This window comes from Ornithodoros turicata, chromosome 5 (genome assembly GCF_037126465.1).
Source record: "Ornithodoros turicata isolate Travis chromosome 5, ASM3712646v1, whole genome shotgun sequence".
NCBI classification, from domain to species: domain Eukaryota; kingdom Metazoa; phylum Arthropoda; class Arachnida; order Ixodida; family Argasidae; genus Ornithodoros; species Ornithodoros turicata.
In genome coordinates, this window is record NC_088205.1 from 50240652 (window position 1) to 50258362 (window position 17711).

General features: G+C 46.5%; 1 protein-coding gene across 1 annotated transcript in view; it reads left to right on the forward strand.

The window, feature by feature from the left end:
* Positions 1-1326: 1326 nt before the first annotated feature.
* Positions 1327-17711, forward strand: part of LOC135395836 (uncharacterized) — a 59969-nt gene continuing 43584 nt past the window's right edge. Inside the window, exons 1-4 of the mRNA XM_064626925.1 lie at positions 1327-1371; positions 8400-8684; positions 8860-9167; positions 12466-12649. Coding sequence (XP_064482995.1) covers positions 8592-8684; positions 8860-9167; positions 12466-12649 — 585 coding nt within the window. The 5' untranslated portion in view covers positions 1327-1371; positions 8400-8591. The remainder of the gene's footprint in view (positions 1372-8399; positions 8685-8859; positions 9168-12465; positions 12650-17711) is intronic.

Consider the following 17711-nt stretch of genomic DNA (forward strand, 5'->3'; position numbering starts at 1 on the left):
GATAACCTCATTCTATCTCCCATTTTAGTGCATGGCATTTGTAACGTGATAAATTCCCAACCATCTTCCACGGAGGCTGGCCATAACACCGTCTTTAATCTTTCTGATGTGACCCTCGACCAGGCTCAACTTAGTGTTCTGTCAAAAGGTCCCAGTTTTGTACCAACGGAGCGTAATATTGATGAATTTGAAATTTTGCACGATCTGCACTACTTAGAATGAAAATGCACCTGAAAACCTTCTTTCACGATAAACCTAGCTCAGATGCTGCGCCCTTCCGAAACCCCTCTAGCTGGACGACGGACTCCTCTAAACCTAGCCCCCGCATTGATAATTACATCAAGGCCGTTCACAAGGATATCAAGACTAATTTTTCGAAATCTATTGTACGCACTGATAACTTGTCTAATTGTCAGAAAGTAGCGCTACGAAATCTTAAAGCCCGTAATGACATTATCATCAGACCAGCGGACAAGGATGGCGGTATAGTGGTTCTCAATAATCCGACTACATCGCAGAAGCGGACAGGCAGTTGAGTGACCGCTCGTTCTACAGAGCTATCGATCAGGATCCAACCCCTTCCTTTTGTCTTCTTATTATTAAGAAAATTGGTGAACTCGTCACCAGTAAACTTATCCCGTCCCATATTTCCAAATTCTTGCGTCCTAAGAACGTCACACCAGGTAATTTTTATCTTTTGATCAAAGTTCATAAGCCTAATAACCCCGGGAGACCCATTATTTCAGGAATAAACACACCGGCAGAGAAATTGTCCCTACTTGTTGACCACTGCATCAAACACATCCCACCCCTTCTCCCATCCTTTGTCAAAGACCACTCGTTTCCTATACTCCTGACCCCCCTTCCGCGAAACTGGGTTGGCGAGCCTTTTTGTTCACAATAACACCTTTTACTGTTCTTAAACTGTTAGAGGTCACTCATCCGTCTGCCCGGCAATTCATTGTATACAGACATGTGGTACCATATCTCCTTTCCCCTTCCCTTTGTTTGTACAGCAGTGTGTTTAGTCGTGTATATGTCTATACTATATATACTTTGTGTGTCACCACTTCACTTTGTACCTGAGGAAGCGTGGACCTCCCGAGAAAGCTTGTACAAATTAAACTTAAACAAAAATCTTCAGTGTCGTTTTTCTGTATTTTGTTTATGGAATCAAAGCGCAAGAAATGTTGCCTGCTGTCCACTGCTGAGCGTCGTCTGCAACACTAACTTGCACCGCCGCGACCAAAGCAGAAAGCGCCATGGATATCGACAATAGCGCCACATTCATCATCATCATCATCATCTGCTCGCCTGTGTCGGCGTGCTTTCTCCAGTGGCACTTTCCGTTGTGCAGTCCCAAGTTTGAAGGTGGGCTTACTAAATGTGCACGAAGTTGCCGTGAAGTTAAGGGATGTAGTTCGTTACCGGGACAGGTGTGTGTACATGAAGGCACTATACGGGCTGCAAAAAAGCTCCATGCGATTATGGCTGACGCCCTGAATACGCTACGCGAGTAACACGAGTGTCGTACGTCTTGTTCACGGGATCCAGATGAAGACATATGGGCATTCCTTTGGTAGGCGTTGCCCGCGTTGCCATTCTGCAAGTCGGCTTCACCTAACTGCTAGGTACATTGCGGGGAAGCCAACGTTAGGAAACGCTCAGTGTTGCTAGACTGCTTGTTTCTCTTCGTCTAAATTTAGCGGGACATTTTCTAATCGTTGAATATTGCTGTGCTGAAGCCGACTTTACAGCAGTGTTGACTGCACCTTTGTTTTCCTGGGAATAGCAAGCCGCCATACCGGTGGCTAACCTTTCCCTCTTATTTTTTTATATATAATAAACATATTCCCCCCCCCCCCCCCCGCTGTTGTGCTGGGCTTTCCTTCTTATTTTCTCTTTGTTCTAATAAATATCTCCCCTTTCCTCGTGTTTTTTTTCTTCGTCCTTTTCTTTTTTGTAGCGGAGTACCCTGTGCTGGCTATATGTCTCCAACAAAGGCTCTTGTTTGTTTCGTTCTCTAAGCGGGTTTTCATCAGGACAACAATATGCGCCGATGCTTCTGACATATCGAACAGGAACTGTTTGTCTTTTTCTTTGTGTTTCTTCTGGTAAGGTTTCCTTACGGACTAGCGGAGGGTAGGTGGCCTGTGGTAGATGGGGTGGGGTGAGGTACCGTTGGGCTAAGGTGGCGGTCAGCCTGCTACACAGACTCTCTCTGGAGCTACAGCTCAGAACACCTATAAGAGAGGGAAGAGGGATAAAGAGAGAGGGGAAATATGTTGGTGGCACAGGAGATGGAGGAGTGTGCAGTTCCTCTTACTCTGGATTTGAGTAGTGCAGGAGAACCACCGTAGGAAATATGGGCGCATACCTGAGTACTGGTGACTGAACTTCATTAACACAGAAACTGCGAGGACTGTTGAAGAGGTTACTACCAATGCCGGTAACGTTTCAAACAGAATGGTCGATGCTGATAACGTCTCCAAAAGACCTTTTTGTTTCTCTTTCTTTTTCTCTCGCTTTTTTTTTTCTTTCTTTCTTTATTTGACGACTTGGCGGAGGCGGCGACGCCCGCGACATTTTGAACAGAGCCTATATTCAGAGATCCCACTCATTCTACTAGCCCACCAGCATGCCAAATGTTATTCGTTAAAAAAATCCGTGTTCGCGCCGCGAAGCAACTGTCGCTGTGAGAGGCGTACTCTTGTGGACAGGTGCAGAGAGAAGAGCGCGAAAGAGTGGAGGAGAGAAGGGTAGTATATGCATCGTTGGCCTACTGATCTTCAAATTGTTGACTCATTGTAGTGTTTAGGAACGATTCCTATACCAGGTATTCGCATCGTCGTCGAGCTCTTAAACACTGACACCGTAGCCTCTCTAGGTTATACATATTTTCAAATAACAATCTCGAAGTCAGGCGTGTCTCAAGTCCCTCTCTCTCTTTTTGTTTCTTTAGTAGGAATCAACTTTATTGTAGCAGGTTTTTTAGTATCATCCTTCCTCGGTCCCGCAAAAATTTCCAGAGCCCTGTGGATGGTGTGTCATTCAGGTCTCCGAACCCACCGGTATCAAGTACGTTCGTAATTTTGCAGATATGAAACTCGGTGTCTTTCCGAGAAAACGTCGTACGCTGGTCCTACTTTACGCCTTCCATTCCCACATTGTGTATATTCAAAGGACGCCTCATTGCCCTCTTGTAATTCTGTGGCGCCAAAGCCACAGAACTGTTCGCCTGCCAGAGCTGTGGATAATTAAGTTTTAATAAAACTGGAATACCTAAACAATGAGAAATGGCGACATGTAAGCCTCAAACGCCCAGAAATTAACGAATTCAACCAACTCAGGGAAAAGAGGGGATTATGCAGGAATCCCCAGGATCGATTCTATGCGTCAGCACCTGTGTTCCCTGGGTTGTTTCAATTCGGTGGAACACTTGGTGGTGGTGGAGGGGCAGACTTCACAAAACAAAACAAAAAACAAAAAAATGGTGCAGCGGAAATTCCCCACCTTCTACTTTTGATGTTATTATATAAATGAAAGTTTTGTGTAGTGTAGTTTTTGATCAGATTATTTTTGGATGCCACTTGGCTATAATGTTGGTTCTATAATGTTTCCCATTAATCACTCAAACTGCCAAAATGTATGAAGTGTTGCAACGTACTCGAGAATATCCTTCAGTCCAATGTCCAGTTTAGCTAAGCCTACAGCAAGACATTTACCGACGACCAGTACCGTAGCGAGGAGGGCACCCCCCCCCCCCCACCCCAGGCCGCCCTCGAACGGCAAGCCCGAGCAAGTTGGTTGGACAGGATAAAGCAGGATTGAAACTGGTCACTGAAAAGGTTAGCCAGCTGTAGGGCTCGAACCCACATCTTCGCCAGCCACTCCTGCCTTCCCTTAGAAAAACCGCAGAGAAGAAAATCAGCCTGTGCTAGAAACGTTGCCAGCTCCTCCGCTCGTGATATGGAACTGCCGCACAGAAGGAAAACAATCTATGTTCGAATCGTCGCCAGCCACTCCGCACATCTCAAAGGAGAGCCACACCGAAGAGGAACAGCCTGTGCTGTGCCCGAAACGTCGCCAGCCACTCTGCCCGTGCCATAGAAAAGCCGCACAGAAGAAACATAGTCAGTGTACGGAAACTTCGCCAAACCCCCCGCTCGTCCCGTAGAAAAGCCGCACGGAAGAGAAACAGCCTGTGCTCGAAACGTCGCCAGGTCCTCTGCTCGTCCCATAGAAGTGCCGCACAGAAGAAAACAGCCTGTGTGAAGGCCGAAACAGCTGTGAAGGCCGAAACAGCTGTCCAGTACTGGCACGGCGACGTTTGACTTACAAACATATGCTATACGTGCAGCCAAAGGTCTCCTGCTATTTTTCCCCCTTATACACTTGACTGGCTTTGCACTGGGCTTTCAGAGGTGTCTTAGGACACCCTGACGGGAGGCATCACGTGTCACGTGACCTTCTGATGGCATCCGCTCAAACGTTGCCTGCCGGCGTACTGCTGATGAGGCCCAAGAAGGCCGAGATAGCTGTCCAGTACTGGCATGGCGACGTTTGACTAAAAAACATATGCTATACGTCCAGCCAAAGAGCTCCTGCTAATTTTTTCCCCTTATACATACATATATATATATATGCTGTATATACATGCTGCCCTTATCTTGTGTTGCATTGTCTGTTTTCTTTTAATCTTTTTCCAGGACCAAAGGGGGCGCTAGTGTGCTCTTTCCCCTCTCACATTGGGGATGAAGGAAATACGCGTTTCCGAAGATGCGCAATGAACAAAATAAAGAAGAAAAACGTGTTCCTTCACGAATTTTGTGCGGACGATCTACCGAACGGATTTTTGTTCTGAAAATGGCTACGATATCAGGTGACCGAAAGGAACAGATGTTCTCATTGGGACAACTTCGTAGCGTTTGTAATTAAAAAGTTAATTTTTGAAAGTTAATTAAGAGATTGTCTTAGGAGTTTGCTAATGCCCTCCTAAGGAGTGCCCTTCAGCATATGCTATATTGCATTTGGTTTCATCTCGGAAAAAGTCATATATATATATATATATACAAAGGGTAAATAGCCGATCAAATAGCGAGTGCACGATCAATTTGTAAACATATGCTCAACGTGCAGCTACAGAGCTTCGGCTATTTACAATTTGTATATGTACTTGCTAGCTTGACTGCGGCCTCCCCAGGTGGCGCCTTCACCGTGGAACATTGACGTCTCGCCGAGACGCACTGTTAGCGCCCAAGATCGTGTCACTTCCCTACGCCAGGCTGACGAGTCCCAAGTAGGACGAAACAGCTGTACTTGGCTGGGAGTGCACGATCAATTTGTAAACATATGCTCAACGTGCAGCTACAGAGCTTCGGCTATTTACCCTTTGTATATGTACTTCCTAGCTTGCACTGCGGCCTCCACAGGTGTCGCCGTCACCGTGGAACATTGACGTCTCGCCGAGACGCACTGTTAGCGCCGACCCAAGATCGTGTCACTTCCCTACGCCAGGCTGACGAGTCCCAAGTAGGACGAAACAGCTGTACTTGGCTGGGAGTGCACGATCAATTTGTAAACATATATATATGTGTGTGTATATATATGGTGAATGGGCTTCGGACGACCGCGAATATATGTAGCTGAAATGAAAATTGAAACACAGACTACGAAGGTACGGGAAGTAAGAAAAAAGGGATAATTTATTTACATTTAAGATACTTGGAATGCTAAAAGGGTTGTCGACGTTTCGACAGTGGCACTGTCTTCGTCAGGACTAAAGACGTCTTTAGTCCTGACGAAGACAGTGCCACTGTCGAAACGTCGACAACCCTTTTAGCATTCCAAGTATCTTGAATGTAAATAAATTATCCCTTTTTTCTTACTTCCCGTACCTTCGTAGTCTGTGTGTATATATATATATATATATTTAAAAAATATGTTCACACTTAGCTTGGACACCCTGTATGTACACCTATAAGCAGGCAAAAATATATCTTTAGTCTCTCTCTCACTCTTTCTATGTTATGTACATGAGACAAACTAAACGGAAGCAGAATAACACTGCTGTAGTCAGATCATGTGTGCAAAGCAGACGAGCATTCTCCGTGTTATACAGGGTGTTTGCTCTAATGTGTCCAGATATTTTATTTAAAGGAACGAGCGCTACTTTTCAGCTACTTGACTAAGAAACAGGTGCTACTAGTGAAGCAGTACCTGTCTCTTACTCAATTGGCAGAAAAGTACCACTTGCTTGTCTTTTATTGTCCGCTTTAAATATAATTTCTGGACAGGTTAGAGCAAACACCCTGTATATACAAGACGGATTACAAAGGCTAATAGAGACACCTGCCCACATGTTATCTTAGGAACTGAAACATGGTTTCACCCAGACATCAACAACAGTGAGAGTCCGCTAACCAACCCGTTTACGATTAATCGAAAGGACAGATGTTTATCGAGGGGAGGGCGTTATCGTCGTTGTAGACAAAAACATACCCAGGCAGCACAATGTACTGAAGTCGAGTGCAATGGGGTGGACCGGTAGGTGGAAGGCCTTGAACATAGCCATGGAACTAAAGAACATTGATAAGGCACATACCGTCCACCCCTATTGCACTCGACTTTCAGTTCAATGTGCTGCCTGGGTAGCTTCACTTGAGATTTCAATTGATGCAGTTCTGGAACTTTTGTGTGTGCGACTGCGCACTTTCCCAAGTACCGTTGTCTGCGTATGCTATAGGCCCCCAGGGTATGCCGATAAATTTGTCTGTAGGCTGCAACTTTGTTTAAACCAAATCGTGGAATCTTATCCGACCAGTAATTTAGTTATCGGTGGAGATTTTAACTTTCCTTCGCTAAACTGCCGGGATCTCACTGTCGACAGTGGTTCCAGAAACACCCACATGTGTACTGATGTTATATACCTTTCCGTTTTCTATGGCTTATCACAAGTGGTAACGCTTCCCACGTGGAAACGCTTTGTTGGGTTTATTTCTTGCGTCTGACGAAATTACTTCCTCACCACCGGTTCATGTCAAAGGATCAAGCGATCATGACGTTCTGCGTAACGATACAAAGATCCAATTTATGAAAAGGACTCAACGCAGTACCAAAATCTGTAATTATATGAAGGCAAATACAGCCCAAATTGACTTTTACCTTTCAATCTCCATCGATAGCTTTTTGAATACACGTCATGACTACTCCATCAACAATAACTGGATTCGCATAAGGGATGCTCTTCTCAAAGTGCGCGGACGTTTCGCTCCTTGCATCACAGTACGAAAAAAGCAGGCTTCCTCATGGTTCTATCGCTCTTTGCGAAGACTCTCTCTCTCTTTGGAAGCCCTTTGGAATATGCCTCTACAATATGGAACCCATCCCCACATCTCTTAATCGACAAAGTATAATCTGTACAGAACAGAGCAGCGCGGTTCATTGCTCGTGATTATCATCCTTTTGGTAGCGTCTCAGCCATTAAAGCCCAACTCTCTCTTACTCCTTTGATTAACAGACGAAAGGTATCAGGCCTGGTGTTCTTTCATAAGTTATATTACGATAACCCTCTTCCCCACCCCACGTACTGTCAACCCCCTCACAAGTTATTTCCAAGACTTGATCACCCGCGCAAAGTACTTGCTCCACTTACGCGAACAAAAAAAAATTCCTCTACTCTCCGCATCAGCTGATGGTGTCAAACTGGAATGACCTTCCTATCCACATAGCATCAGAACAAAATATATCGTCATTTATTTCCAAGTGCTATGATCATTTTCACAATGAATGAATTTCTTTGTGTTGGGTGAACTAATTTTGTGTACTTTAGTGTACACCGTTTTGGTATTTGTCTTTTTGGTTACAAAACATCCCCCTTTATGTATATCCCTTCACAAGGGTCTTGAAAGTAAATAAATGAAATGAAATGAAATATGCCTACGTGCTTTCTGGTGCTTCATGCAATCGACGAGAATCGCTGGTCTACTGCCTCTTGCGGCATTGGGATCCGCGTCGCAACTAACTGTATGCATCAAGGAACAAAGCATCTCGGTTACCATTTCGGTTACCATTCGACCTTAAGAGACGGCAAATTTAGGTAAGGAATGTGCAACCCGGTGGTCGCTGGAAGCACACGCCGCATTCTCAGATTTGCAGAATAACCTGATAATGCACCTGTGGCAGATGATCCCATTCTCTACCGTGTAGCACTGTAATTCTAGTTATGCACATATATAACAAATAAAACAGAAAGAGAATGGCATTGCTGTAGTCGCGCGGCAGACGGTGCATTCTCTGTGTTGTACTATACAAGCGCGCGACGAGCTAGAATACAGCATCGCGTGTTTCAATTTCTGGTTGCACCACTTTTGTCATTGCGAAAGATGATAACCTTACAGCGGACCGCGCTTGCAGCCGACGGGGACCTTAGCTGGCTGGTGGCAGTGGCCTGTTTCTGGAACTTCTTGTTCGGCTCACTGTTGAGGCGCTCAATTGGTCTGCTGTTCACGCCTGTATCAGCCACTTTCGACACGTCGCGCAGACAACCTACAGCGTGGCTGGTCGCACTCGTCTACGCCGTCACGTATGCCATGGCTCCAGTTACCACCCGAACCATCCGCGAGAGTCGGTTTCCTCTCAGGGAACTCTCCCTTATTGGCACCACCTGCATTGGCTTCGGTCAGGTACGTTAATGAACGAATTGTAGTCGTTATGTCCAACGCACAACCAATAGGGAACACATCCCACTTGAAAAATGAGTACGTCGCAGCACAACGGAAAGGTGCCTATTTCGGTTATTTTTATTGGTCATGTTATCACCCTCTGTGTCATGTTCACCTTATTACATGTATTCTGCAGATCGCTGGATTCTTCCTGAACGACCTGACTCTGTTTATATGCGTCGTCGGAATTTTGTGTGGCGTAGGGACGGGGGTAACCTCTGTTGTCAACGAGGTTGTCATCTGTCAGTACTTCATTCGGCATCGTCGCACTGCCAGTGGCCTCAACTACGCAGGGACGACGCTAGCTGCGTGTCTCTTTCCCGCTGTCGTCCTCCACCTGATTGACGCTTATGGCCTCCAAGGTGCTCTGCTCATCTCAGGAGGCCTGACCCTCAATGGACTTGCGGGATCCCTGCTGTTCTTGGAACCCCCGTGGAGCGACACGTAGGTAGCAATTGCACGAATACGTTCTATAGCGTATGTTTATGAACAAGGAGACGTAGAGACAAGAATAATTTATTCGCGTGAACACACAGAGCGAGGGCGGCGTTGTGTTCAGATCACTCCTCCTCTTAATCGTTTTTAAGCTCCAACATCTTCCCGCACGGGACTTAGGTGCACCCTTCTAGCAGATCTATCTGGTGAACCGACAACGTGTGACGTTTCTATTTGCCATGCTCAGTTGACATGTTCTTACAATGCCGTCTTTGCCAAAGAAAACCTTTTTTTTTCTACCCGGTACATTCTCCATAGCGTGCGTAGCCATTTGTCTTCCACTAGAACTGACTCTCCCACCTGCACGCTGAGCTTTCATTGACCTTTCTTCATGAAAGCGCCTCTTAGCTCTTTCAAATATTCTTTGCTTCATTTGTCCCACCATAGTATTGTGGCTTGCTGCCTGAGGGACCACGCTGCTATCCGATCTTCATTAAAGACTTAACTGTTTGCTTGGGTGGAAGGTATGGTGTGTCGCCCACCAATGAGGCCTGCTGGTGTCACCCTGGTGCTGTCATCCTGGGTGCTGTCACCCTGGATGACAGCACCAGGAGGGCAAATAGCACCAAGGTGGCACCAAAGGAATTAATGTCATTGCATCTGTTAATGGTGAATAACTTCCTTATCTGATGTTTAGACTGCAGCATGTAGTCCTTGATGCCAGTGCGTCTCCCAGTTGATTCACGCAAATACCCTTCTGAGGCTCCCGCTCCCGAGCAACTTATCATACTGAACTGGCCACAGAGCACGGAGCCCTCAAAAACGTATTTGTATGTCTCAATGGTGCGCAACACAGACATCGATAATTGCATTCTCCACTAGTAGCTTTAAATAAGTAAGTCCGGCATACTGAACCTCCCACAAGGCGCGAGCCTGAAAAGCGGATTCGCATAAGTCAAGTTGGTAGACAGTGGAGGTTTTGTGTCTAGCTTGCTGAGATTGGGAAAAGAGTTGCCTCAGTACAGAAGCCGCCGATATTTCGAACAGAGACTGTTCTTCTTCTGGGCACCGTCCTCATCATTGGCATGGTATTTAAAGGGTTAGGTGTGACGTGTTTAAAGGTTCATGCGAATTGTGGGTCAACAGCCCGGAGGGAAGAAAGGTTCCGTACGGGCTTTTACGGCCGGAGTGAATGGCTGCTTTGTTAGAGTGTGGAGGGGATTATGTGAACGTAGTGATCTAGGCTACAGGCCGGTTACAGAAAAATGGAAGGTTCACGAACACGTGGACGAAACGGGACAACAGGCAAGAATTGGCAAGCATAGCGAAAGATAAGGAGGTTAGTGGTTACGTGGGGAAAATTCCAGAACCAGCAAAAGGGTTTTTTTTTAAATATTTGTAATGCAAAGTTGTGGCATGCAATAAAGAAAGTAGAAAGCAGTGGCCATGCAGAACATAACAGATGATAATGGAGGTAGAAGGGAAAATCATATTTTATTTGTGAAGAGTTTCTAGGGTGCCTTGTGATTTGTTGATACCGGACGGGTGAAGAGCGTTGAACTTGTATATGAGATAAGACTCCCTATCACGTCTGTCACGTGTGGATCTAAACCCGGTTTCTAGAATATATAGTTTACGGAACCTTTCTTCCCTCCGGGCTGTTGACCCACAATTCGCATGAACCTTTAAACACGTCACACCTAACCCTTTAAATACCATGCCAATGATGAGGACGGTGCCCAGAAGAACAGTCTCTGTTCGAAATATCGGCGGCTTCTGTACTGAGGCAACTCCCTTCCTACATTCTACCGGTTCGCTGGATTTCTACCCATCTACGTTTGCTGAAATTGGGTACTACCAGCACCAGCAACAAGGAAGGGTGACACTCTTTACCCAATGCGGCGGCCTGAATCTCGCGTCTTCAGAATATTACCCCATTTATGTCATTGGAATCCACGTGCCTCACATTGTATTCTCCCAAGATATTGTTCCTCTACGCGGAGTATTTGTCTGTCTGTCATACAATTAATTTCTAGCTTTGAGAAGTATGACGTCATGTGGTGCCCTATCTACCCGGGCGTCTGGCAACATTACTCCCACAAGGTCGATTTCCGTCTCCCTGCAGACATACTTCGTGACATACCCGGTGACATACTCAGTGAGGAGCGGAGACGCCCGCGCTGTTGCTAGCAGAAAGATGCCAACTCTACATCGCATCACTTTCTCTTGGAGAATCCAAATCGATGGCGTTTAACGGCTTCGAAAATTCACGGAAGCCCGTAACCGTTCACTAACGGCATTTATATGTTGGGGATAGTCTTTGAGCGAGGTGAACTTATGATACCAAATAACATAAGCACCTTCTTTGTTTTAGTCCGTAGCGCCCGTTTAAAGGGAAGGTCGCATCCATCCCAGTCGATTTCGAAATTATAGTGTGATTTTATTCCTCATGGACCACGGTAACATCGAAAATCCCACGCGAAATAGTAGCGTAGTTTGGCTGTCACTCGAGGAACACATGACAAGAGCAGACGACGGATGTTGAAGGTATGCCGGAATTCCCTCTCTGGGAAAACGATAAAACGTCACTCTGTAAGAACCAATGAGGGCGTGACCTTCAGAAAAGGAATTCCGCGGTCGTGCGGGCGTCTCATAGAATTATGGGCAAACTTCTTTTTGCCGCGCCGGTGCACAACTTACGGTGCGTCTGGAGGGCACTGCGCTCTCACTCCTCCGCTTAGAGAGTGACATCACGATCTTCCAAATTCACTTATTTAATATCTAAGCACTTTTCGGAAGAAAAAAATGCCTTACGTCTCGATATTGGAATTACTTAACAAGGTAGCCTATTTAGTGGCAGGAGATTTCGTGGATATATCGAACATTTTCCAGGTCTACTTGAATAAAGTCCAGCGCCGAATGTTTTTTTTTTTTCCTTTCTGTGAATCACGCATTCCGTACTTCTGAAAATTGACAAGGGAACACAGATGACGCACAAACTGGCTTGAGGGGAGCTAGTTTTTGAAACGTAAAGTGCAACATGTGCAAGTTCTACCGCGTAACAGCAGACGTTTTTTTCAGGCAGTTTCCCATTCTTAGTAGGTCGTTTTATAGCTGGCGCTTTATCTCAGAATTGTATGTATTGGCTGTAAAAAAATAACGATGAAAAACTCCGAATCTGCAAAAAAATCATAAAACGCAGGAAAACACCCTCTGAATATGCCTAAAAATAAACTTCGAAAACGTGGTGCCCTATCTATATCCTTTGGTGAAAATTATAGCGACATGAAAGACTAGGTCCACGCAGGATGCAGTCAAGGACGATGATTCCCATCGTAGCAGCTGATGAGATCGAGACCGTCCCTGACACTCCTGTGCCGGTTGTCAGAAAAGCGTCTACTGCCAACGACTACATCGTGCAGCCTCAACAAGGACAGGAAGATACTTACATTCTACCGGCAACCGAGGAAAATTTGGAAGCGCCAAGCCAGGTATCTCTCTTACATGCATATACATACGCACGCATACCTATACTTTTACATAAGAGAATAAATAAAATTGAAATTTCACGTTATAAAATTTTCAACTTGTGCACGCGTTACGATCACTGTCAATACCGGCAGTACAATTATTTAGCTTCCGACATTTGTGAGAAAGCACATGTCAGTACGTACGTGCACGTAGGGGCACAAAACGGCTCGACGAACATTCTCCAATAATTATGCCCAATGAAAGAACGCTATCGAAATATGAAATTATTTTGCTTCTAGCGAGCGTCACACGAAACAATGCCATTCAAAGAGCCTAATCCGTGCGAGTCTCTCCTTATCCTTGGTTCCGGGTCACGTCCCTATATTCCAGCGTCAGGGCCGGCGATAGGGGGGGGGGGGGGACGAGTAAGGGGACCGCCTTAGGCCTCGCTCTTGCTTAGGCCCTGCGCACGAAGCCCACAACACAGGGATTACTTTTTGTTTTAAATATCAAGTTTGCACTTAATCGTGTGAAACAGTCTCCACGATGTGCTTTTGCCTCAGGCCCCGCACACCCCTAGCACCGGCCCTGTCCAGCGTATAGCAACACAGAATTCTAAGCGCTGGAGGTGGGGGAGATTTCGCTCTCCCAGCCAATGACTGAGACAAGCTGCAGCTCCCCACCCTCCCACCCTCCCACTGAGACAAGCTGCAGCTCGCGAGGGCACCGGTTGTGGGAATATCGCGATGACCACGCGGTGCAATACAGCACAGAAAACATAGTGCGCACGTGAAATAGAATATTGAGGGGTTTTGGTACGGTTTGAACTGGCTACCTTGGATAGGACAAGTGGGAATATGAGTCGACCTCACTTCTCTATTTTACAAAGAAATTAATGTATAAGCGTCCCGCATTCTAAATGGCTGATGATGGGTGACGTCAAAATGACGTGTCGCTATTGTCGCCAGGACACCGCAGGAAGGGCACGAGGGCGAAAGAGCGCAGTGAATATTCAGTCGGTTTGGAGCCATTATTTACTTTTTTGCGACAACATGTTTTGAAAACGTTCACCGTCGCCAACGTATCACAATGTATTTTTAAAAAAGTGCGCCTCGTAAACCTGTTTATTACCCCTTAAAGGGGTTGAGAAATCACGCGGGTAGAGCTTGGTCTGTACGCATCACTCCACGCACTTCGTACGCAAAGTCCCCCCTCCCACATGCTATTATTTTTTATGCTACCGAGTTTTAAAAATCTCTCATTTTCGAGGCGCCCGCCGACCTTGACGCCAAGGGGTGCCGTGTAGCTCCATGAAGTAGGCGGGAAGTGACGCTTTGACCAGTTGCTCTATGGTTCTACGTCATAGCTCTTCCGCTTATTTCACTTCGCCGCGCAGAGTCCTAGCGCTAGCCGCGTCCCTGTTTACAGGCGTCGTCATGAGGATGCGAACTTCTTACTTTCATTAAGCGCTCGGAACAACGTCATACCGAGATCGGGCGAGGAGGAGGCGAGCCAAGAGTGAAAGGATTTCCTCGTGTTCAAAACGCCATAACTCCATGGCGCGGGAGCACAGCGTGATGGGGTCTCGACGGAGATGTTTGGCACCCATAAATCTTTGTGTAATATTTGGTATTGGATTCACAACCCCTTTAAGTAGTGCTGTTCAAAGTCAGACATAAGGACCAACAGAAGGGCCCACATTATGACTGCGTAAACGCAAAAATACTCCAAAAGCCGGGAGACGGCATAACCGGACAAAAAAGTAGAGATCTCCGACTTAACATAACAAAATAATAAGTTTTACTGAGACGTTTCTTCCGTCATGCGACGGACATCATCAGTGCCAAACTGGATGAGAGATTATACAACCGGTCGCTATTTAAGGAGATGGGAGTATTGTTCGGGAAAGGGGCCACGGTTTTTGTTACACACCGAGGGGTCACCACGTAGGTGCCACGACTCTAGAAGCCTCCTGGGTCCCCATCTTTGTTCGCGAGCCAAGTTCACCGCGTTGTCGAAGTCGAAACAATGTCCCGTGTCCCAACAATGCTCTGTAAGCTCCGTCTTAAACCGTGTGGCGTGGGTGGTGGGTCGCGCTCTTTATGTTCTGTTTATGATCTTTGAAACGAGTGTTCCGTTTTCTGCCTGTCTCGCCAATGTAGCACGTGTCAGTCTTTGCATTGTACTTTGTAGACTACTCCAGATTGGTCTTCCGGGGGGACGGGGTTCTTCGGTTTCGATATGACACTTCGATGTTTAACATGCGGTTTGAACATAGTCCTGATATCAAACGGAAGCAAAGCCCGGCGGATAGATTTAGAAACGCCTTTGACATAAGGGATGACAACGCGCGTCTGGCGGGTGCGGTTCCGGTGGCGCGGTCCGGATGTTTGCATGCGCTTGCGAGTGTCCTCGATAAACCTGCGTGGGTAGCCACGTTTGTGCAGATAATCGGTGATCGTAGCGTCCTCAGAAGCTTGTAACTTAGTGCAGGATGATAGATCGGTGAAATAACGTTCGTACGACACTCCGTTTGTGCTCCGTGGGGTGGGGTGAGTCAAAACCAAGAAAACTGCCGGTATCACAAGGCTTTAGGTAGACACATGTTTGAATGCCGCCCGAGCTACATCGGCGCGCACACACATCCAAGAAAGGAAGCTTGCCATTTTGTTCCATCTTGTAAGTGAAATTGATCGATGGGGTAATGCTGTTTAGAACCGAGTGGAAGTCATCAACGTGGTTACTGTTGCGAATCACGAACGTGTCGTCGACGTAACGGCGATAGAACTTGACCAGGTGGCAAAATCGTTCCATGGCGGTTTCTTCAATATGCTCCATGACAAGATTAGCTAAAGTGGCTGACACCGGGCTACCCATGGGACAGCCTTCGATCTGGTGGTAAGTCCTGCCGTTCAAGTTGAAGTGCGTCTGATCGAGGCAAAACCTCAAAAGAATAACCACCTCTTCAACTGTGAGCGATGCTCGAGTTGGCAGGTTGCTGTCGTGGCGCAGTTGTGCCTCCGCCACCTGTACCGCAAGATCCTTAGGAACGTTGGTGAACAGACACACCACATCAAGGGATACCATAACCTCATTTTCGTTGAGAACTTGCGTCCGGACCAACTCTACAAACTCCTTCGAATTGCGAACAGTCAGGCTGCTGTTACCGGTGACCGGAGTTGAGTTCCACCAAGTATTTGGATAGATTGTATGTCGGTCACCCAACGAACGAGACAATAGGCCTCAAGGGGCATCCTGGCTTGTGTATCTTGCGGAGACCGTAGAGCATGGGGTTGGCTCCGTCGGAGGAGCAAAAGCGATGGTAGGTAGCATCATCTAGGTAGGTAGGTAGGTAGGTCCTTCTTTAAATTACGTAGGTGGTCAACCAACGAGTGTTCCGATTTCGGAGTTGGGTCGCGCAGCAAAGAGACAAAATGCGTAGCATCTTCAAGGATCTCCTTCATCTTTGCATCGTAGTGCTCTCTGTCTAGTACAACCGTACCTTTACCATTGTCAGCTGGAAGGACGATGATGGATTTATCTAAGCGTAGGTCACGCAATGCCGACTGTTCCTGTTTGGACAGATTGGAACGCAGTCCTTTCACGTTGTTAAGTGTGGTCGCGATGCGGCTGCGTGACAGATTGACTCCAGTTAAGTCCTTGATGTGGCGGAGCTTGTCTTCGATTTCCACTACAATCTCCCTTATCGGCACTGCGCGGGGCACGAGGGCGAAATCTAAGCCCTTCGAGAGCAGACTCACCTGGCCGTCGGGTTGTGCTTTCGATGACAAGTAGAATACATTGTTGCAGTCCCGAACGAGAGGTTTCCTCGGCAGGAGCAGGGACAGCTTCCTGTCATGAATATTGCTTCTGTCTCTCAAGCAGCTCAGCCTGTTTCCGGGCGCTGAAAATCTAGCGCATCTCGTCGGGTTGAAGGGTCCGCAACAACGTTTTCTCGGCTAACTCTAGTCGATGACGGGAGTCGTTGAGTTTGGACTTGTTCTCGATGACTCGGACTTTTAAACAGTCGATGCCGAAGTTCCGGGCCAGCTTTCGGCCGTGCGGTGTATCCACAAGCGACCGACAACGTAGAGCTTAAGGGATGACTTTATGCTTGAGGCACTCCTGGTTGAAGCGTTGATGGCACTCCAAGCGAATAATCTTTGTAGCCTGGTTGCAGTACTCTCTCACACTGCCTAAAGCAGCTGAACCGTGGTTAGATCGGATAGATGCAAAAATACTTGAAAAACCGGGAGACGACATAACTGGACAAAAAGGTAGAGAGCTGCGACTTAACATAACAAAGTAACAAGCTCTACTCAGACGTTTCGTCCGTCATGCGACGGACATCATCTGTGCCACACTGGATGAGAGATTATACAACCGGTCGCTATTTAAGGAGATGGGAGTATTGTTCGGGAAGGGGGCCACGGTTTTTGTTACACACCGAGGGGTCACCACGTGTGTGCCACGACTCTAGAGGCTTCCTGGGTCCCCATCTTTGTTCGCGAGCCAAGGTCACCGCGTTGTCGAAGTCGAAACAATGTAGGTTGTTTTTGATTATCAGAGATATCACAGCTTCTCTCTACAAATTTCTAGTTTAAACCACTCAACCAATTTTATTAAGTAATCAAACTGATTACGAAGGACTCGTTAAGGATGGCATTAGTTGTTAAAAGAATATTACGTCGAAATAGGACATTCCGCAAATAGTTATGCAATGCAGTTTTTGAGGAAGAAACGTAAATTGGACATCATTGACTGGGTAGCGCACAAAGAGGAAAACACAGACGAAGAGAGAACAGAGGAGGATAGGCGCTAACTTTCAACTAACTTTATTTTCACAGAAACAGGTACGTAACACCTGCCGATACTTTAATCTCAAATTTCGATTGAATTTAATTTTTCAATTGTAACTGAATTCTCTGTTCAATCTTAATTCTTATTTTTCGATTTCATTTGAATTTTGAACACCTATCGAAGAAAGTCGGTATCATCAGGGTCGGTCCACTATAAGTCGACACTAACAGGGTGCCCCAGAAAATGTGTCATTGAATTTTGATGAAAAAAAGTACGCCACCT